Source organism: Schistocerca nitens, chromosome 1 (genome assembly GCF_023898315.1).
Source record: "Schistocerca nitens isolate TAMUIC-IGC-003100 chromosome 1, iqSchNite1.1, whole genome shotgun sequence".
In the NCBI taxonomy this organism is placed as follows: Eukaryota; Metazoa; Arthropoda; class Insecta; order Orthoptera; family Acrididae; genus Schistocerca; species Schistocerca nitens.
This window is the reverse complement of record NC_064614.1, coordinates 172,375,623-172,399,225: the sequence shown is the minus strand read 5'-3', so window position 1 is coordinate 172,399,225 and position 23,603 is coordinate 172,375,623. Positions and strand designations below refer to the sequence as shown.

The following is a 23,603-nucleotide window of genomic DNA, read 5'->3' as shown; positions in this document are numbered from 1 at the left end:
TCTTGATATCCAAGTAAGCATGTATAGAAAACAATGTGACATAATTACTAACATCAAAATTTTTGCACTCAATTGCTGCTTGGAGTGTATCCATAAAGAGAAAACAATGTGTTGTGTTGCCCAGTGGTTTAAAGCAAGTAAGCATTTATAGAAAAAATGTGACATAATTACTTACATCAAAATTTTTGCACTCAATTGCTGCTTGGAGTGCTGTTCTTCCAGCACAATCCTGCATATTAACATTGGCACCTTCTTTTAGCAATAACTTTACAGACTGTTTTTCTTTGACAGCAAGCATCAATGGGGTCTGCCCACCATTGTCCTGTTGATTGATCACCATTTCATGTTGCTCATTTTTCTCATTCAGCAGTAATTCCACTGCCTCAGCACTGTAGGACTGAGCTGCCCAGTGCAGAGGCATCCGACCATTTAAATCCCTCTCTGTTACATCCGCTCCAGCAGCAATCAGAGCTTCCATGGTCTAAAAAAAATTTCCTTTGAAATGTTTATAATGTGGTGATTGTTATGAAAAAATTAGCCTTGTCACTGTTAGAATTAATGTGAAGAGATCATGTTGTTCTGTTCAAGTGAATAGCAAATCTCAATCAATAATTCTTCTTTTGTTACAAATATCTTACAAGTGAGTCCCAAATGCATCAATTGTAATTCTACTTCATATTATTTAGTAAAAAAACAAATGACATTAAAAAAAGTATAAATATTATAAAGTGTAAGTATTATGCAAATCGTGCTATATTACTTAATAAAAGGTAACACAGATCTAGCATATGACCATGTTCAATCAACTTGTAGGGAAAAAAGGTTATATCAATGAAAAACCCAGGAAGTAATATAACATGTCTATGAGTGGAAATAGGAAAGGTGCTTAGCAACACATGGAAAGGATGATAAATCACATATATCAAAGTCCTTTTCCACAGCTATGACACACACACACACACACACACACACACACACACACACACACACAAATTGTCTCAAAATCCTGCAGCCTGGGCTGTGCAGGTAGTAATTTTGCATGTGCTGAATGGCTGATGGGGAAATAGAAGTGGCATGAAGTGGGAAGAGGGAGGAACAAAAAGAGAACAGAAACATCATGTCAGAACATGTAGTTGCATGCGGAAGTACGGCAAATAACAAGGCAGGGGGCAATGCCAAGACAAAAGTGCAGAGGGACAGTGAAAGTTAGAGAGATGGAGAGAGATAATGTCAGGGTCTGGTGACTCTCCTCCAAACACAATTTCCTTCATTTCCAACTGCTGTTTATCTTTTCTGCGCTTTGTCAATTTCATAGGGCAGCAACCTCTACACAGGAAGTTTTGTAAGTTCCAAGCATACACAAACCACATCTTAAAAAATTAATTTTCTTATTAGGAAGATTTAACAAGTGAGAGGTCTTAACTTGTTTTTAGGACACACCTGCACATCAGTAACATTTAGCACACAGGTAATTTCCTTATGAACAAGCAATATTATTTTTATATTCCATTATACACATCATATTCCACCAATCATCTGAATGGGAGAAGAAGGGAAAAAAGTGATCCCAATTAAAGGGCAATATAACAAAATGTCATAAAGATACTAATTATTATAATACCAGCAGCCTGCCATGGCCTCACTTTGGTAGCACTAAATATCTACAGCCGGACAAAGTGTCCAAAATATGTAGTAGTATACAGAAACCTTCCTCAAGAAACGCTCCGTCTATTACTAAAAGTCATATAAGGACTCCATTAGTTACTGAAATTAGCCTTCACAAACAGACAGAGAAACATTGAGGAGGACTTTGATTAATAATATGTTTGGCTACCGTATACACAAACACTACGCAGAGTAGCCGCGTGGTTGGAGGTGCCATCTCACTAATTGCGCGGCCCCTCCTGCTGGAGGTTCGAGTCCTCCCTTAGGCATGGGTGTGTGCTGTATTTAGCGTAAATTAGTTTAAGTAGTGTGTAAGTCTAGGGACCGATGACCTTAGCAGTTTGGTCCCTTAGAAATTCACACACATTTGAACATTTATACACAAACGATCAGCCTGTCTATTAATGATAACCATTTCAAAATCCCTGCATTAGTTACTGGGGTTGGCAATTACATACAGACAGAAATACATGGTGGGGGATTTTAATCTGTACTTCTATACTAACATATTAAGCCAAGATGTTGTTTAACTTCATTCCCGAAAATCTAAAAAAGTTCTTGACCAATATACTTCAAATTTTTATATAATTATCTAATAAATGTTCAGACAATCATTGGCTACATTTCTTAAGTATGTGATGTATAAATACATATATATTATATAATATATAAATGGCAAATATTGTTAGTAGAAACCTTGAAAAGTTCTTGACCAATTTACTTCAAACTAAGGTATTTAAAGGTTTCCCTGCCAATGAGACTGATACCATGCTGGAGGAGCTGAATATTGGACAGTAGTTTTGTGTATTCCTAGAGAAATAATGTTCATTGAAAAAACATGCATTTGTTAAAACATGCGTTTGTTTGTTAAGTTCTGTTGCTTGTTTTTGACAGTTTGGTATTAAAGTTTGTAAGTAGGAGATAAATAAGTGGTTCTCCATGAAAATCAGATCAATTTTTCCCACGAATTCTGGGGCTTTAAGGGGTCAACTGAACAAGTGATGATGCAGTTTTGCCACCTACCTATGACATTTTTGATGAACTTCTCTGAGTGCCATCTTGCCTGCATTAATGTAGTTACATGTAATTGTGTTGATTTTGGATCTAAGACAAGGATTCACATTTAAAAATGATCAGCAGTAGCAAATCAAATAAAAGGAAAAATTTTAAATGTGGTAAAAAAAAAAAAAAAAAAAAAAAAAAAAACATGGTAACATTAGGTGAAATTGCGAAAGTGAATGGAAATATAGCTTCTGCGCTGGTTAATACCATTAAATCTCTACATAAGTCAGTTTTCAGAACAGTTCTAGATGATATAAGAAATCACAAATGCTTGAAAGAGTTTTCTGGCTTTATTTTTCAATCAATACCAGCATGTCATCAACCTGAAGCTAAGAAGACATTCATTGAAGTATCTTTTTCAGAAGCAGAGTTAGAAGCAATCTGAAATACATCATGTGATCAAAAGTATCCAGACACCTCCAGAAACATATGTTTCTCACATTAGGTGCATTGTGCTGCCACCTACTGCCAGGTACTTCATATCAGAGACCTCAGTAGTCATTAGACATCATGAGAGAGCAGAATGGGGCGCTCCGCAGAACTCATGGACTTCGAACGTGGTCAGGTGATTGGGTGTCACTTGTGTCATAAGTCTGTATGTGAAAGTTCCTAAAGATCCCAAGGTCCACTGTTTCTGATGTGATAGTGATGTAGAAATGTGAAGTGACACATACAGCACAAAAGTGTACGGCCGAACTCCTCTGTTGACTGACAGAGACCACCGACAGTTGGAGAGGGTTGTAGTGTGTAATAGGTAGACATCTATCCAGATTATCACACAGGAATTCCAAACTGCATCAGGATCCACTGCAAGTACTATGACAGTTAAGCAGGAGGTGAGAAAACTTGGATTTCATGGTTGAGCAGCTGCTCATAAGCCACACATCACATCAGTAGATGCCAAACGACACCTCGCTTGGTGTAAGGAGCGTAAACATTGGACGACTGAACACTGGAAAAACATTGAGTGGAGTGACGAATCACAGTACGCAATGTGGTGATCTGTGGGTATGGTGAATCCCTGGGTGAATGTCATCTGCCAGTGTGTATAGTGCGAACGGCAAAATTTGGAGGTGGTGGTGTTATAGTGTGGTCATGTTTTTCATAGAGGGGGCTTGCATCCCTTGTTGTTTTGCATGGCACTATCACAGCACAGGCCTACATTGAAGTTTTAAGCACCTTCTTGCTTCCCACTGTTGAAGAGCAACTCAGGAATGGCGATTGCATCTGTCAACACAATCGAGCACATGTTCACAATACACGGCCTGTGGTGGAGTGGTTACACCACAATAAAATCCCTGTAATGGACTGCCCTGCACAGAGTCCTGATCTGAATCATTCATGCCGGGCCTCACCGACTAACATCGATACCTCTCCTCAGTGCAACACACCATAAAGAATGGGCTGTCATTCCCCAAGAAACCTTCCAGCACCAGATTGAACGTATAACCTGCAAGAGTGGAAGCTATCATCAAGGCTAAAGGTGGGCCAACACCATATTGAATTCCAGCATTACCAATGGAGAGCACCACGAACTTGAAAGTCATTTTCAGCCAGGTGTCTGGATACGTTTGATCACATATTGTATATTGTGTATAGGCAGTGGGACAAAAAATGAAATTACTACTGACATTTGTTATTATTTACCCAACATTCATGGACTTGCAGTGAAAATTAAAGATGATATACAATGTGAAGATGATGGTGATGATACTGATGATAAAAAGAGGATGCAAATGGGTAGTGATAGAAGATTGAGTGTACTTGAAAAGATGATGACAAAAGTTCCTGATTTTGAAACAGGTGAGAAAAACGAAACATGATTCTCACCACATTCACAAGATCAATGTAAATTTTCTCTGTCATTCTTTACATTGCAAATTCTTGTTTTCACAAAAAAGGAAAAAAAATTGCTTTAAGGTTTGGCTAAGCTTTTTATTCTGGGTAATAAGATTCTTACATCATGAACTGCACTGAAGAAAGCTTTGCAGGAAGAATTTAACATAAAAACAAGTGCTGTGGAGATCCACCAACTGTTGTCTTGATGAAAGAAGAAATGGGAAGAGTCTCTTCGAGAATATTTTCTCATTGTGAAGGAAATTGCCAGCTGTACTGGTACTGATAATGACGCACTATTTCAATATGTGATTGATGAGCTAGGATATGACTCAGGTATAAAACTACTACTTGATGGCACTGGAAGTGTGAAAGTGTTTAAGGGAAAAAAAGGCATTAGGAAAGAGCTGTGAAGTCAGTGCTGAAAAGAAATGCTGGTGACAAAAGTTAAGCAATGATAATTTAAACTCCATAAAAAAGATGCCCCCCCCCCCCCCCCCCCCAATGAACCATGGACCTTGCCATTGGTGGGGAGGCTTGCCTGCCTCAGCGATACAGATAGCTGTACCGTAGGTGCAACCACAACGGAGGGGTATCTGTTGAGAGACCAGACAAACACGTGGTTCCTGAAGAGGGGCAGCAGCCTTTTCAGTAGTTGCAGGGGCAACAGGCTGGATGATTGACTGATCTGGCCTTGTAACACTAACCAAAACAGCCTCGCTGTGCTGGAACTGTGAACGGTTCAAAGCAAGGGGAAACTACAGCCGTAATTTTTCCCGAGGGCATGCAGCTTTACTGTATGGTTAATGATGATGGTGTCCTCTTGGGTAAAATATTCCGGAGGTAAAATAGTCCCCCATTTGGATCTCCGTGTGGGGACTACTCAGGAGGACGTCGTTATCAGGAGAAAGAAAACTGGCATTCTACGGATCGGAGCGTGGAATGTCAGATCTCTTAATCGGGCAGGTAGGTTAAAAAATTTAAAAAGGGAAATGGATAGGTTAAAGTTAGATATACTGGGAATTATTGAAGTACGGTGGCAGGAGGAACAAGACTTTTGGTCAGGCGAATACAGTGTTATAAATACAAAGTCATATAGGGGTAATGCAGGAGTAGGTTTAATAATGAATAAAAATATAGGAATGCAGGTAAGCTACTACAAACAGCATAGTGAATGCATTATTGTGGCCAAGATAGACACGAATCCCATGCCTACTACAGTAGTACAAGTTTATGTGCCAACTAGCTCTGCAGATGACGAAATAAAAGAAATTATTCAGATAGTGAAGGGAGACGAAAATTTAATAGTCATGGGTGACTGGAATTTGAGAGTAGGAAAAGGGAGAGAAGGAAACATAGTGGGTGAATATGGATGGGGGAGAGAAATGCAAGAGGAAGTCGTCTGGTAGAATTTTTCACAGAGCATAACTTAATTATAGCTAACACTTGGTTCAAGAATCATAAAAGAAGGTTGTATACGTGGAAGAATCCTGGAGATACTAGAAGGTATCAGATAGATTATATAATGGTAAGACAGAGATTTAGGAACCAGGTTTTAAATTGTAAGACATTTCCAGGGGCAGATGTGGACTCTGACCACAATCTATTGGTTATGAACTGTAGATTAAAACTGAAGAAACTGCAAAAAGGTGGGAATTTAAGGAGATGGGACCTGGATAAACTGACTAAACCAGAGGTTGTACAGAGTTTCAGAGAGAGCATAAGGGAACAATTGACAGGAATGGAGGAAAGAAATACAGTAGAAGAAGAATGGGTAGCTTTGAGGGATGAAGTAGTGAAGGCAGCAGAGGATCAAGTAGGTAAAAAGATGAGGGCTAGTAGAAATCCTTGGGTAACAGAAGAAATATTGAATTTAATTGATGAAAGGAGAAAATATAAAAATGCAGTAAATGAAGCAGGCAAAAAGGAATACAAACGTCTCAAAAATGAGATCGACAGGAAGTGCAAAATGGCTAAACAGGGATGGCTAGAGGACAAATGTAAGGATGTAGAGGCTTATCTCACTAGGAGTGAGATAGATACTGCCTACAGGAAAATTAAAGAGACCTTTGGAGAAAAGAGAGCCACTTGTATGAATATCAAGAGCTCAGATGGAAACCCAGTTCCAAGCAAAGAAGGGAAAGCAGAAAGGTGGAAGGAGTATATAGGGGGTCTATACAAGGGCGATGTACTTGAGGATAATATTATGGAAATGGAAGAGGATATAGAAGAAGATGAAATGGGAGATCCGATACTGCGTGAAGAGTTTGACAGAGCACTGAAAGACCTGAGTCGAAACAAGGCCCCGGGAGTAGACAACATTCCAATAGAACTACTGACGGCCTTGGGAGAGCCTGTCCTGACAAAACTCTACCATCTGGTGAGTAAGATGTATGAGACAGGCGAAATACCCTCAGACTTCAAGAAGAATATAATAATTCCAATACCAAAGAAAGCAGGTGTTGACAGGTGTGAAAATTACCGAACTATCAGTTTAATAAGTCATGGCTACAAAATATTAACGCGAATTATTTACAGACAAATGGAAAAACTAGTCGAAGCCTACCTCGGGGAAGATCAGTTTGGATTCCGTAAAAATGTTGGAACACATGAGGCAATACTGACCCTACGACTTATCTTAGAAGCTAGATTAAGGACAGGCAAACCCACGTTTCTAGCATTTGTAGACTTAGAGAAAGCTTTTGACAATGTTGACTGGAATACTCTCTTTCAAATTCTGAAGGTGGCAGGGGTAAAATACAGGGAGCGAAAGGCTATTTACAATTTGTACAGAAACCAAATGGCATGAAAGGGAAGCAGTGGTAGGGAAGGGAGTGAGACAGGGTTGTAGCCTCTCCCCGATGTTTTTCAATCTGTATATTGAGCAAGCAGTGAAGGAAACAAAAGAAAAATTCAAAGTAGGTATTAAAATCCATGGAGAAGAAATAAAAACTTTGAGGTTCACCGATGACATTGTAATTCTGTCAGAGACAGCAAAGGACCTGCAAGAGCAGTTGAATGGAATGTATAGTGTCTTGAAAGGAGGATATAAGATGAACATCAACAAAATCAAAACGAGGGTAATGGAATGTAGTCGAATTAAGTCAAGTGATGCTGAGGGAATTAGATTAGGAAATGAGACACTTAAAGTAGTAAAGGAGTTTTGCTATTTGGAGAGAAAATAACTGATGATGGTCAAAGTAGAGAGGATATAAAATGTAGACTGGCAATGGGAAGGAAAGCGTTTCTGAAGAAGAGAAATTTGTTAACATCGAGTATAGATTTATGTGTCAGGAAGTCGTTTCTGAAAGTATTTGTATGGAGTGTAGTCATGTATGGAAGTGAAACATGGACGATAAATAGTTTAGACAAGAAGAGAATAGAAGCTTTCGAAATGTGGTGCTACAGAAGAATGCTGAAGATTAGACGGGTAGATCACATAACTAATGAGGAGGTGTTGAATAGGATTGGGGAGAAGAGAAGTTTGTGGCACAACTTGACTAGAAGAAGGGATCGGTTGGTAGGACATGTTCTGAGGCATCAAGGGATCACCAATTTAGTATTGGAGGGCAGCGTAGAGGGTAAAAATCGTAGAGGGAGACCAAGAGATGAATACACCAAGCAGATTCAGAACGATGTAGGTTGCAGTAGGTACTGGGAGATGAAGAAGCTTGCACAGGATAGAGAAGCATGGAGAGCTGCATCAAACCAGTCTCAGGACTGAAGACCACAACAACAACAACAAGAAAGATGGCAAGGATCCAAGCAACATAAATACTAAAAGTGCAGCTTGGGACCCAAACAAAAAGTGTTTCAATTGTGGTGCCAGTGGTCACAGGTTAAGTGATTGCAACCACAAGAGCAAGGGAACAAGATGCTTCAGTTGCAGTGACTTTGTCCATATTTCTTATGAATGCATGAAAGAAAAGAATAACCAAAAGGTGAAAATGAACATAAGCATTGTTAAGAAGACTATTAAAAACTGTAAATTTAAAAATGTCCAAAGAGATGAAGGCATTGGATGACTGTGGCAGCCAACACAGTTAATAAAGACGGGATGTTTATGAGGTTATAAATGCTTCAAAATTGCTATAAACAGATGTAGTCTTGGCAGGAGTTGGGAAAAACTTCATCTCTCCACAAGCATATTTTAGAGGCATTGTTGAGATAGATGATGTGAAAACTGAAACAGAAATTTATGTGGTTTCTAGACATACTATAAATTTAGAAATGGTAGTTGGGGAATAATCTTCTCAAAAATCAACACTTAGACCCAACAGATACTGGATTTATGTCTGTAATGAACAATTGATATCTGTTTATCATCACACAATACTTTTCATAACTGCATCACCTTTTTAGTTGCTCCTTCATATCTGTACCATCAAAGTAAAAATCTAAATTTCACTATCACTTGTAAAATATGTGGGATTTTCTAACAGGCAACAGGTAGCTTTATTTATTTGTTGGACTTTAAAGTAACTTATTCCTAACACTAACATATTTTCAAATGCCTCTCTGAGACTCAGCCATACCTTTGCATCTCCCTCTGCAGCTGCAATATGGAGAGGAGTCTTCCCTTGTGAGTCTTTAGCATTGGGGCTAGCACCTGATGTCAATAGTATTTGAACAAAACTCTGTTTTTCTGTGTGAAATGGAGGCAACTGTACAGCACACATTAGAGCTGTCTCTCCATTTTCATTCTTTTCTTCAATTGTAGTAAGTTTTTTATTCAGTATATACTTCACTTTGCCAATTGCATCTCTTCGCGCTCTGACTGCACAATGTAGGATATTATTACCATCATTATCGCAACCAATCTCTTGTTGATGCTTCTCCATGAGAAACTTAGTGATTTCAATATTATCATTCTCAAATGATGTATGTAAGGCTGTCTTGCCATGTTTATCTCTTACGGTTAAGTCAGCTCCAGCATTAATCAGTAGCTGTTTCACCTGTAAAGAAAAGTACCAAATTAATTTCATACATAAGAGACTACAATAAAACAACAGTTATACTCAATTCATCTGATAGATGTGGGAGTTCCAACCAATGGTCAGTCCAGGATGGAACAACAACAATATTATGAAAAGGCTAGATTTGCCCACCCCATAGCTTTGTTGTCACATATTCACTGTTAACATAACACCACCAGCTGAATTTTCAGTGTTTCTGTGTGATATTGTGTGTTCTCGTGTAGTTTCAGTCTTCTATGGAATAGTGCATTGACATGTGATTGGCAGTGAGTTAAATGCAGCAACAAGGGCCCACATGTAGTGATACTCCATTTTGGATGTGTAAAGGGAAAAAAGACATATAAAAACAATCTAAGAAGCCACAAATAATTTAAATTCAACACAAATCCATAAAAGACAAGAAAAACAACAAAACCTTATTAGCTCTGAATTGACTGTATTGAACATTAACAGTGCAGTAACATGAGTAGAATCTGTAGATGCGAGCACATATTTTGGTTCTCCATATAAATGAAAATTGAAATCTATGGAATTTGATGATTTTGACAAGAAATTAGTGCAGACAACTGTACTTCAATACTATGACGGAAGAGAGTATCTGATGGCTAGAAAAATACAGGGAGATCACCATGAAAAAATTAACTATTCTTGCTCAAAGATCTCTGTTGCTTATCTTCCCTACTAATTTGATTTTAGGTTTAGGTAGTGTAATGATGAATGAAAATTTTTAATGGACTGCAGAGACATTGTAACAGGGAGAATAAAGTTTTGTGTACAAAGCACTTATTGTAATAAACTTTGATAAAATCTGGATTACATAAAACCATATGGACACATGTATTTTGGTGGACTTCAATGGAAATAATGGCCTGCAAATGCCTACAGTTTCTTTTATATAGCATATATTGACAATTTAGGTGATGGTGAAGTGACAAAATGTCAGTAAGCAGTGCAAATAAAATATTTTCAGGATGTAGGTAATATTATCAGTCATATTGACATGAGCCATCAAAACAGAAATACTGGCAGTGGCAGACAAGTACTTCCATGGTGTCACACGTGGAATTTCTCATAAATAAAATGTATTCATGAGTCACACAATACAATAATGATGTTTCAGATGTTAGGAAAATTAATTTTATAGTTTTCTTAACAATTTTCTCAGTAGAAGTTTCTAAAGGTCCAAGATGACATAAATTCATCAGCAACACCATTTTTTGTTACATAGGCAGAAAAGTTTCATACCTTTACAGTATTTTATTTTTTATCTTGGAATACTTTTATGGTTTCATGACGAAACATGTATTATGCATGTGTATGAACTTTTAGCATGTTCATAAATTTTTTTCCATCTAAATATGTTAGTGGTTCTGTATTTTCAACATGTTGAAATCAAGGATTACTTTCTTCAAAATTTCTTGTAAAATTAGCTTTTAATTTCCTTCATAGCAGCTGGTAAGAATTTTCTTTTGGAAAGTACTCTATCATACTCTAGACTAAAAATAAAGATGTATCTTTTTTTCAGAATTTTTACTAACATCTGAAATTATCACAACTGGCAATGCTGTAAAGTCGTGAGATGACCTTGAGGTGCCTATTTTCATGATGGCAGCTATACTAAACATTTATAACCTTTCAACCAAAAGGCCTTTTTCAGAAATAGTAAGAACACACACATTCACACAAGTACAACTCTTACACACACAGCCATAGTATCTGGCTGTTGTGGCCGACTGTGGACTAGAACTACATCTGATATGAGCAGCAATCTGGGATAGGTGGTGGAGGTAAGCAGGAGGCTTGGGGGGCAGAGAGGAGGGGAGGATAGGATAGGATAGCGCTGTTAGGTGCAGAGTTGTGAGGTTGTGCTGGGGGTTGGGGAAGGGGAGAGGTGAGAGGAGAAAGGTAGAGAAGGGGAACAGACTAGTAGGTGCACTTGCAGAATGAATGCAAGTATATTTCAGGGGCTGGAGCAGGGCAAGGGATAGATAGGTGGAGGACTGGGACCTGCAAAGGTTGAGAGGGGGGAGGGGAGGGGGTTGCAAGAATGAAGGATATGCTGAAGGGAGAGTTCCCACCAGCCCAATTTGGAAAGGGTGGTTTTGGCAGGAAGGGCCCAGGTGTTGCACACTGTGAATCAGTCACTGAAGTGAAGACACCCTCTTACGCACCATGTTCAGCAACTGGGTGGTCCAGCTGTCTCTGGGCCACAGTCTGCCAATGGCCATTCTTGCTGAGAGACAGCTTGTTAGGTGTCATGCCCACATAGAAAGCAGCACAGCTGCTGTTGCTTTGTTTGTAGATCATGTGGTTGCATTCATGGGTAACCCAGCCTTTGATGGGATAGGATATGACAGTGACATGACTGGAGCAGATGGCAGTCAGTGGGTGTATGGGTCAGGTCTTGGAGTAGGGATGGACAAGGACATTGTGCAGGTTCAGTGGTTGGCAGAATACCATTGTAGGAGGGATGGGAAGGATAGTGGTTTGGATATTTCTCATTCCAGGGCATGACAATAGGTAGTCAAAACCCTGGCAGACAATGTAATTCAGTTGCTCCAATCCTGGATGGAACTGAGTCATGTGAGAAGTGCTGTTTTGTGGCTGGACAGTAGGTATGTAGGAGGTGGTAGGAACTGGAGAGACAAAGCACAGGAGATTTGTTTCTGAACAATGTTTTGAGGATAATTTTGATCTGTGAAAACCGCAGTGGGACCCTTGACATATTTGGAGAGGGACCACAGATGTGACGACCACTGGTGCCTAGGCTGTATGAAAGGGACTTCTTCATACGAAATGGGTGGCAGCTGTTAAAGTGGAGCTATTGTTAGTGGTAGATACGTTTGACATGGGTGGTGGTACTTATCTATCCATCATCAATATTGAGGTCAACATTGGGGAAGATGGCTTATCATATTGAGGAGGACCAGGTGAAGTGAATGGGAAAGAAGGTGTTCACCCTCAGTTCAGATCATGAAGACATCATCAATGAATCTGAATCAAGTGAGGGGTTTGGGATTCTGGGTGGTTAGGAAGGATTCCTCTAGATGGTCCATGAACAGATTGGCATATAATGTGCCACAAAGGTGACAATTGCTGTACCATGGGTTTGTTTTTAGGTGATGCTTTATGAGTGAGGATATAATTGGACATGATGACAAGGAAGGAAGTTGTCGGTTTGTACCCAGTTGAGCTTTGGAAAAGTTACTGTTCAATAGCAGCAAGCCCATTGGGGATGGTAGTGTGGTGGGTGGCATCAACAATGACAAGGAGGATACCAGGTGATAAGGAACAGTAACTGTGGATAGCTAATGGAGGAAACTGTTGGTGTCTTTCATATAGGGTCTTAAATGGGTGACAGGCTGAAGGTGTTGGTCCTTAGTCAGAACTCAGTCCCAAACACTGTTCCTGCATTAGTGCCTACCTCATGGAATCCTCCACAGATGGCCTGACCATCACATTATGTATCTCCAGCTGCAAATACTGCTTCCACAATGACCTCTATCTGCTCAAATTCAATCAGACCATAGTTCTTGCCAATTCAGTCCTGCAAAACCATATAAATTTGGCCTAAACCCCTTCCCCATAGTTCCTCTCCATCTGCAAAATTCTGCTGCTCTGAAATTCAAAACTCCAGCACCCCAGTTTCAACTTCCAGATTGAAACTTAGCAGCATGCTCAATTCCACCTCAAAAATCTTTACAACCTGTTCATCTCCTACAGCCACCTTGGACAACTGCTATTCACCACCTATACAAGAGCCTCCAAGCCTCTCCCCACATCCTCTCATAGCCATCAAACCATGTCTTATAGACTTAATACATTTACCTCAACCTCAGAAACTCTCTTTAACCACCACATAAAATCTAGGACCCAAACAGACCCAAAACACAGTCATGAACCTGTCTTCCTAAAGCTTCAGTCCAACGGAAGTATCAGACCTTTCCAAAGGCCTTACCTTTTGCCCACTCCTAAATTTAACCATGCTACACTTGCTAAACCCCTTCTCTCCTTCTCCCAGTACATACAATGGAAACACTTTTTCACTACAAACCCTATGCATCAGACTCAATCCAAAACCAATACTGAACCCTGCCTGACTCAGTTCACTCCTCCATCCTACTATGATTCACCCCCAACTACCCACAGAATACCCCCTGTGAACTTTCCAAGAATTCCTAACCATGAGGTTTGCCTCATTGTCATTCCTGAAATCCCTCAACATGGAAACCAACCTTACATCTGCAGGAAGAGGCACAATTGCTTACCTAAAAACTAATCCCGACCTTATAATCCTACTTGCCAACAAGGTTTCTATCACTGTTATTATGAACTGCAGGAATTATTTGGCAGAGGGACACGGTCAGCTGTCAGATACATCCATCTACATGCCCTGCAACTGTGACCATATTCCAGAAATCCGGAAGGATCTCCAGACCCACCTCAAATCCTTGGGCCCATTCCAATCCCTCCCCTCTCTGTCTCCTTCTGTGCTCAACCCTACCACTACCACATTCCTACCTCCTATATACTTCTTAAAGTCCATAAGCCCAACCACCCAGGACACCCCATTGGGAGTGGTTACTGTACCCTCACTGAGAGAAATTCTGCTCTCATGAAAAAATACCTTCAACTTATTACCCATAGTCTACCTTCCTACCTACCTATGCCGATTCTCCACAGTTCCTGTTCTTTTACCATACCATACCCAGCTCATCACTGTTGATGCCACCTTACCTCTACACTTTGCACATGGCATTGCTGCTATTAAACACTACCTTTCACAGTGCCCAACTGACTACAAACCTACAAGCTCCTTCCTGGTCACCTTAACCAACTATAACCTTATCCTCAATTACCTCTCCTTTGAAGGCCTTATCTACAAACTGATACATCGTACAGCAATGGCCACCTGCATGGCACCATCCTATCCAAACATGTTCATGAGACATCTAGAGGAATCCTTTCTAACCATCCAGAATCATAAACCACTTGCTTGGTTCAGATTCATTGATAACATCTTTGTGATCTGTACTGAGGGTGAGAGAATCCTATTCACATTCTTCCAGAACTGCAATGTCTTCTTTTCCAGTTTCTTCACCTGGTCTTCCTCAACCCAACAAGCCACCTTCCTCGATGCTGAACCCCATCTCAATGGCAGCTACATTATACCATCATGCACATCAAACCTACCAACAGCACCAACAATACCTCCACTTCGACATCTGACACCCATTCCAAACCAAGAAGTCTACATCTACGTCTACTTATATACTCTGCTAGCCACCAAGCGGTGTGTGGCGGAGGGAACAATTAGTGCCAAAGCCATATTTACCCCCCCCCCCCCCCCCTCTGTTCCACTTGTGGATCATGTGAGGGTAAAACAACTGTCTGAATGCCTCAGTATGAGCTCTAATTTCGCTTATCTTTGAATGGTCTCTTCCAAAAAGCATAGGTACCAGTTGTCAGTGCATCTGCAGTGACAAGCTGTCCCTCTCCAAATATGCAAAGAATCGCACTGAGGTTTTCACAGACCAAAATTAATCTCAAGACATCTTTTAGAAACAAATCTCCCACACTCTGCTGTTCCAAGCCCCTACTGCCTCCTGCATACACACTGTTCAGCCACAAAGGAGCTCTTCTCCTGTGACTCAGAGCCATCCAGGATTGGAGCAACTGAATTATATTGTCTGTTAGGTTTTCAGCTACCTCTTGTCATTCCTTGAAATGAGAAATATCATAACCACTATCCTCACTACCACTCCCACAGTGGAATTCCGCCACCCACCAAATCTATGCAATAACCTTTTCCATCTCTACTTCAAGAGCTGTTCCACACATACTCCAATCATCACCTACTCCATCCCTGTCTCATTCATCTCCTATCCATCAAAGGCCAGGCTACCTGTGAAAGAAGCCATATGATACACAAACTAAGCTGCAACCACTGTGCTCCATTCTATGTGGGCATGACACCTAACAGGATGTTTGTCAACATGAATGGTAACTGCCAGACTGTGACCCAGTGACAACTGGACCACCCAGTCACTGAAGCATGTTACCCAATATGATGTGCTTGACTTCAGTAACAGCTCCACAGCCTGCAACACCTGAATTTTTCCTAGCATCACTACCTTTTCTGAACTGTGCAAGTGGGAACTCTCCTTTCAGCATATCTTTCATTCCCACAAACCTCTGTCCTCAACCTTTGCTAGTATCAGCCATCCATCTACCTATCCCCTTCCTTGTTCCCACTCCAGCACCATATATACCTTAATTCTGCCAGCGTACCTCCTGGTCTTCTCACCTTCTTTACTTATTTCCTCTCCCCTGTCCCTTCCTTGCTTCTCTCCCACCCCCACCCCCAAGCAGAGTGCCCTTACTCTGCACCTAGTAGCCCCATCGGCCCATCCTGTCCCCACGATCTCCCTACATGCTCTCACTCTCACAGGCAGCACAACCTTTTCCCCCCTCCTCTTCCCTGCCATCCCTCCTTCTCCATGCTCCATACCTCTTCCTATCCCCCACTGTTGTCCATCCTGGATTGCAGCTCACATCAGATGCAGTTCCAGTCCACAGTCAAACCACAGCAGCCAGAGACAGTGGACATGTGTGTGTGTGTGTGTGTATGTGTGTGTGTGAGAGAGAGAGAGAGAGAGAGAGAGAGTCTGTGTGTGTGTGGACAAAGAAGGCCTTTTGGCTCAATGTTTAAATGTTTAGTAGTTTTTTCATTGTGCCTGTCTCTGACTCGGTGTCTACTCTGCAAGCTGTGGCAATTTGTAACAGCTAGTGACAAGTCTACAGAATTCATCACTTCAGACAGTGCTGCCTAGCAGTGAACAACATTTGGCAGTTTTCAGACTGGATAAAAATTAATACTCCTACAAGGGACATAACATGTGAATAGCTAGATATTGTATATTCATGAAAGCAGCACTGCAGATTAACACTGTATCACAAGAATCAAAATACATGCCCACTTCCAACTAGTTTCCCGAATGCAATGCAAGTTCACTCTCAGTGAATGACAGGAGATAGAGCACATTTACAGGTAAAGGCTGTGTCTAAATGAACTGGATGAGAGGGATGGGGGATGAATAAAATAAAACAAAAATTAACTTGGTAAAAATATTGAAATAATTATGGACTACACACGTAGAAAACAGATAAAGTATAATAGATAAGTCAGCCACTTACCAACCTACAGTCCTTAAGTGAATGTATGGCTGGCATGACAATGGGAGTCTTACCATAGACATCTAAAGCATTTACATTGGCTCCCAAACTGATGAGGAGTTTCATAACCTGTCAAACAATCACACAGGTATTTGAACCACAAGGAAACATTTTGATTAAGTATATCAACTTTATGTAACTTGTATCAACTTCGTACACTGTTCTTAAAAAATAATATCTTACATCAAAATCTCTGTAACATATTCTATAATGGATAACCCATGACTTATGCTTTATAAAAAGTGATACATTTATGTCAAGAATGGTATTCATATATGCCAATCATGAACGTCTGTTCCTAGGACTTAGTGACCACCAGGATGAAACTGCATGAGGAAGGGAGCACAAGGGAATTTGTATTGGCCTCAGCTTATCTCCCTTGTTAGCATATTCTCCTTCTTCCTAGGAAGTGTCTGGTAGAATGCTTTTTGCAGCTGATAAACAACTGCTGATTGGTTGTGATGCCAATGCTCACAGCCTGATGTGGGCAAACAGCAAAACCAACTGCAGAAGTGAACAGCTACTTGAATATCTATTGGAGAGCTATTTAGAGATCTCGAATAAGGGCAGGAAAACCATCTTCAGGAACAGAAGAAGGGAAGAAGTAACTCAAATAACTTTTGGAGCCATCTTTATGGGTAGTTGTGACAAACAGTGTCATGTGCCGATGGGGTCATCCTCATCAGATAACAAGTCTATTACGTTTGGGGTTGAAATGGGTGTTAAGTATACCTTGGCCTATAAGGACCCTTAAACAACAGAGTGGAACTCACATAGGAAAAATGTAAACTCATGTTCATCTGAAGTCAAAACTTCGATAAGAAATCTCGTAGATTTAGAGGAAATGGAAGATGACATGATGTATGCCATCAAGATTTCATACTTAGAAAATTACCCAATTACCAAAAAGTGCACCATCAGGCATGTATCTAGGTGGAACAATAATCTGAAAAAGCAAAGGAAGCAGATAAAAAAGAGTATTCAACTTTGCAAGAAGAAAGGACAATGGGTAAAATTTTGGGAGGCCCTTGCCAAACACAAACTCCCAACCAATTCTATGGGCATACTAAGTAAGTAGGGTGGTGGGTATACAAGGTCAGTACATGAGATGCTGCATGTGTTCCTCCAGACTTACTTCCCTCAATGCACACTGACGTATGACACAGACCAAGTGCCTGTGAAGTACTGCTTTACAAATAACCATCAGGAGAACTGTGAATCTGTCAGAGAATGTAACAATTTCAAGAAAATCCAGTGGGAAGTGTAAATATTTCAGCTATTCAAGTCACCAGGCTCAGACGGAATTTTTCTGGTTCTATTGCACCAATCAGGAGAGGTATTAATCAGAATCATACATAGACTGTTTAGCGTCAGTTTAGCAGCAGAAATTATTTCTAATGCTTGGAAAGAAAATGGAAATGATCGTATGGCATCAGTGGCTCGGAGGTCCCAAGCAGGAAGTTCGGCCGACAAGTGCAAATCTTATTAAGTGCGACGCCACATTGGGCAACTTGCATGGCAACAATGAGGATGAAATGATGATGAGGACAGCACAACACCAAATGCCTGAGGGGAGAAAATCTCCCACCCCAGCCGGGAATCGAACCTGGGTCCCTGTGCATGGCATTCCAACGTGCTGACCATTCAGCTAATGGGGCAGACTAATGCTTGGAAGACTAAGAAGGTTGCTTTTATTCTGAAGCCAGGGAGAAGTGATCATACCAAAACCAAGGATATGAGATTAATCAGCCTGCCCTCCTTTTCTTTAAAGACATTAGAAAAACTTGTTAATGTGTACATTTGAGAAAGAGGGTTAACTGAGGTTCCCTTGCATGAAAACCAAAAAGCATATCAAACAGACAAATCATTTGAAATAGCACTTCACCAACCTCTTGTGAGGTGAGAAAAGTTTTACACTTTCAGAAAATTGCTGTCTGCAGCTTCCTGAATACTGAGGCGCCCTTTTGGCAATACAACTTTCAAATTCATGGTTAGAGCTGCAGAAGAGCATGGCACTAAATGCAGGTGGATTAAGAGAATGCTGAGCTGATAAAATGCAGAAGACACCATAATGAATGAGAAAATGGTGATCAACACCACCAGAGCTTGACCGTAGGATGAATTCATGAAAGCATTATGAACTAGAGGTTGTTTTTACCAAAGATATGCACTTGATTTAGTCATAGTAATACTTCCCAAATTTGCAAGTATCATTAGAATGGTGGCAGAATGTGCTTTGAAGATCTGTCAAGTGTCACTCCTAGGTATTTTGGAGTCTTGTAGTGTTCCAGTTTGACCCCCGACCATACTATTTTCAACTTGCGAGTGGCTTCCTCGTTTCTCAAATGAAAAGCACACGCTTGGGTCTTTGAAGGGTTTGGTTTAAGCTGGGTTGTGTTGTAGTAGTATCTGGATAAATCTTCAAGGGCATTTGTGAGGTTGTTCTCCACTGATTAAAAATCTGTGCTCTGGGTGGCTAGAGTGAGGTTGTCAGCATATAAGATGCTCCTGGTGTTTGGGGCTATAGGTTGGTTGTTTGTGTATATATTAAACAGAATTTGAGCCAAAACACTTCCTTGTGGGAGGCTATTCTTCTGCAGTCTCCATCGACTACACTGCCCTTGAAAGTCGACGAAGAACCTGCGATTCTGCAGTTGTAATAAGTGGAATTAGGAGCATACACACTACTTGGATGAAGACCATACTAGACATACCCCCATTACATCTTTGGGATGTAGGGGAGGCAACATCAGGGGCATACAGTCTAAAAATGGGAAACCTTTAGGATATCCAGCATCCTGCACTAATATAATGAATGTGGTAAACTTAGGAATGGTTGGGAAAATGACAGCTGATTATACAACAGCTTCCAGCTTTCAGTGTAACAATCCGAAGTAAGGAACAGCAGAAGAATGAAGAACACTACCATTCTGGCGACAAATACTGTTAGAGACAAACACTGTTGGACTGAATACAGGTGGAGATACTGGGACTAGTGTGTTGGACTGCAGCCTAGAATAAAGAGCACAATATCTCTAAGGAAACTGGCCATAGTATTTTAGGCAGAGGTGTTGCAGAATGCCATGAATCCCTTGTGAGGCTAGGGGAAAGCAACTGGGTAAATTCGCTGTGCATTTCTTATCACTCAGGAATTAGTGGTAATGAACAAATTGATAGGCTGGCCAGCCCTCACAGGAGCAGACTCCATTTGTTGGACTAGGAATTGTCTTATCCTTCACTAAGATTGTGTTAAAACTAAAATTTTGTAGCTGGATCAGGAGGCAGCACATAGAATATTGGACTAAAATCCCAAAACAAAAACAAGGCAGGTTAATATGCCAGAACCACATTTTAATAAAATTTCTGCAATCATGAGTTTGAATAGGAAGCAGATTAAACTCAGGACTAATGACTGACAAAGGGAACTTCAGGAAACACCTGCATATAGTCGGTATAGAGCAAGAAGCCCCCAAGTCCAGACTATGTGGTGTGGGAGATGAAACCACACCCTGTTTAATCATCCTATGTGAAGCACTAGAGTCCAAATGACACAGAACATTTGGGACCATTAATTTCTCAGAAACTGTGTGTGATCAAGACCTAGTAAAGGATTTCCTACAACTATTTAAGGGCACTGGCTGACTTTACTAGAATGACACAGATAGAAACTGTACCGTAAACCCAATTTTGGTGTGGGCAACAGTGGGCTAAGATTAATGTTGTTTCATGCCACTAAGTAAATCAGATCAACTGGGTGTGGGATCAAGAAAACAGTATCAGAAACTTGAACTGTAGTAAGTTCAGTCTAACCTAACATGTTTCATTCAGTGTCTTGGTGACATATCATCAGACAGTTTCATATTATAACATAGCACTACCTGCAGGGATGTAGGTTGATGTTACTCAATGATAATGTATATTTTCCAGTTGCTTCCCCATCATCATAAAGAACTGTATAATTTGTTATCTTCTGGTTTTTAATTAACTTTTCCCTCGAATTTCTGAGCATTACAAATGAATATTTGGAAGTTGTAGTGGTTTATGTTTTGTGATAGTTTCATTCAGTATTGGTTATGTATTAATAAAGACAGAACCCAGCAAATATGACCTGTCTTTTCATGATACTGATTTCCCTTACACTTGCTGCCAATTAAAATTGTAAATACACAATCCTAAACTAAATATCACTGATGTGACACAGTAAACTCTTTATGTAGCAGTGATTATCACCTTTTATAGTCCTCCAAATGATGAGGTTATTGTATTCTGTAGATGGCAATTTCTATAAACATATATTCTTTCTACCTTTATTTGTGTTTCATAGAAAGTGTGCAAGCACAAAATTGTGATATACATTAACAATCATTGTGTTTCAGCACACTAAATACATCCTCCCCTTTCCCTTCATATTATACATTCTTGGGCAGATACCCTGTGTTCTACACATCTAAAATGCTGTTTGAGAGGTAACACATTGCCCAATCCATTCATTGTGGCAAGATGAATCCATTACTTACATTTTATGCAGCCACATCTATTACACAAGATTCCCACCAAACAGATGGGTGTTCTGTTATGCAAAATCTTTTACCACACAGAAAATAGCCAATAAAAATTCAAAATCCCAGTAACAAATATTTGTGTTCTCCAGTTTCTCTTCATCATTTCAAATTATGTTCAGTAATTGCATGATATATTTAATGTATCTAAATATTAAAATGATAGCATAATTAAACATTAAGTTCTTTAAACCATGTTATACTCTATGATCAAGCCAATAAATGAATAGAATTAGTGAAAAATTAAAATATTGTACTCTGTGATTTCCAGTCAGTGCAGCATAATGAAGAGGTGTCCTGCCCTGATGATCCATGATGTCTAGTCTCATACCCTGTTCAATCTGTTCTTTAGCAAATGCTATGACTTGAGGTGGTACCTGCAATGAAACAATAAATATATACAATTTTCTTGGGTCTTGAGTGATAATGAATTTCTCTCTCTCTCTCTCTCTGTCTGTCTCTCTCTTTCTCTCTTGAAACTTTTTACCAAATAATAAAGAAAGAGTAGAAACTGTACAGGGTCTGACACACCTAAACCACTACCTAATTGTTTTATTTTATTTATGGCATACTTGTTCTGCATACCTACATGTCTGGGGAAGTTGCTTGGATGTGGAATGAGTCAATACATGGAACATAAATATCAATCCATAAACAGTAAAGCTTACAACAGTAACAATCCAGTAGTGGTAATGAACTTTACAAGTAGTAGTATGTTCAAAATTACCTTTTTTTTACCACCTTAGATTCCAATACCGATTATTACAGATTATTACATTTATTTATTGATTGCTTATTTAGCCTGGCCAGATTAGGGTCTTAAGGCACTCTCTTGCATTTGACCAGAAACAACATGTACCAAAAGTAATAAAAAACATTTACAATAACAATAATAACAAAAATAATAATAATAATAATAGTAACATAAATGGGATTTATAATGATATAGCTTAGATTAGCACATTTGAAGCCATGTTTACTACTACCAGAAGTGGAAGGGATAAAGAAAGAGAAGAAGATTGTTATGATTGTGACAGTGGCTGTTAGGGAAGAAAAGGATATAAACAGAGAGCTCTGCTGTTAAGGGGTAGGGAAAAGTTGACAGCGAGCACACTGACAAGAGTGAGCTATGTAGACTATCGGACAGACAGCTATTGTGACTGAAGGTGGACAATTAGCTGTCTTTTAAAGTTAGGAAGGAATTTAATTTCTCTGATATGTTGATGAAGATTGTTACAAAGCTGTGTTCATAACACAGAAAATGGTTTAGAGAACATGTCAGCGTTATGTGATGATACAGAGAGGATTTTACTTTGTTGAGAACAAATATTTCTGCTATGCTGTTCAGATAGTAGTGTAAGAGTTGAAGACGAAAGAGGGGGTGCAATGGTTGAGAAAACACAGAGTATGATAGTCTCTACGCTTATTGGCATTCAGCCATGATAACTGTTAGTAGAGTGATATGGCTGAAAAAGCACACATCACATATGTATTGTATACAAGCATTCATTACCACTTCCAGACTGCATGAGCTTTCATACAAGAGTCATTAGAGAATAGTATCACCATAGTCAAGTATTGGGAATCGGCATTTCTTTATAAGCTCAAAAGGAAATACTTTTTTTATATTTCTATAATGAGGGAAGTGACACTGACACCTTCTTACAGACTGAAGTCATTTGTTCAGACCGGTATAAGTGATGGTCCAGAATTATCCCCAAGAAGAAGAAAATGTTATTTCTGTGCTATTTAGGATTAACAGAGGAAGGGATTCTCTGATCTGAGGGGCCATAAGTCCGCTGTGAGTGACTAAGATTGCTTGCATTTTACATGCTTTGAGTTTCAAACCAACATTCTTCGCACATTCTGATAGGACAAGTAAATCAGAATTTACACATTGGATGTCTGTGAACAGATCTGTTGGACTTGCACTTAAATATAACTGAAGGTCATCAGCTTATAGGCAATATTTGTAGTGGGAGAAAATAGTTGACACATCATTTACATAATATATTATAATGAGAAGATTAATGGGCTAAATACTGATCCTTCTGTTCCTTGTAGACCCCTGGTACTACATCCCTCCATTGCAATCTTTTTGTTCCAATCAATATACGCTATTGGTGAGATGTAATGTATGAGTAGAATCTTCTGTACAGCACCTGCAGAAAAATTCTGACTTACGAGATAGCAGGTAGAATGTCCAAGTCAACAGCTTCAAAAGCTTTGCTGAAATCCAAAAAGCACATAGCTCATTTCAGTTCATCAG

General features: G+C 39.7%; 1 protein-coding gene across 1 annotated transcript in view; it reads right to left on the bottom strand.

The window, feature by feature from the left end:
• LOC126244783 (serine/threonine-protein phosphatase 6 regulatory ankyrin repeat subunit B-like) overlaps positions 1–23,603 on the bottom strand; it is a 285,876-nt gene that overhangs the window by 19,072 nt on the left and 243,201 nt on the right. Inside the window, exons 12-15 of the mRNA XM_049948266.1 lie at positions 21,592–21,711; positions 16,737–16,844; positions 9,099–9,518; positions 176–481 (exon numbers count right to left, since the gene is read on the bottom strand). Of these exons, the coding sequence (XP_049804223.1) occupies positions 176–481; positions 9,099–9,518; positions 16,737–16,844; positions 21,592–21,711 (954 nt within the window). The remainder of the gene's footprint in view (positions 1–175; positions 482–9,098; positions 9,519–16,736; positions 16,845–21,591; positions 21,712–23,603) is intronic.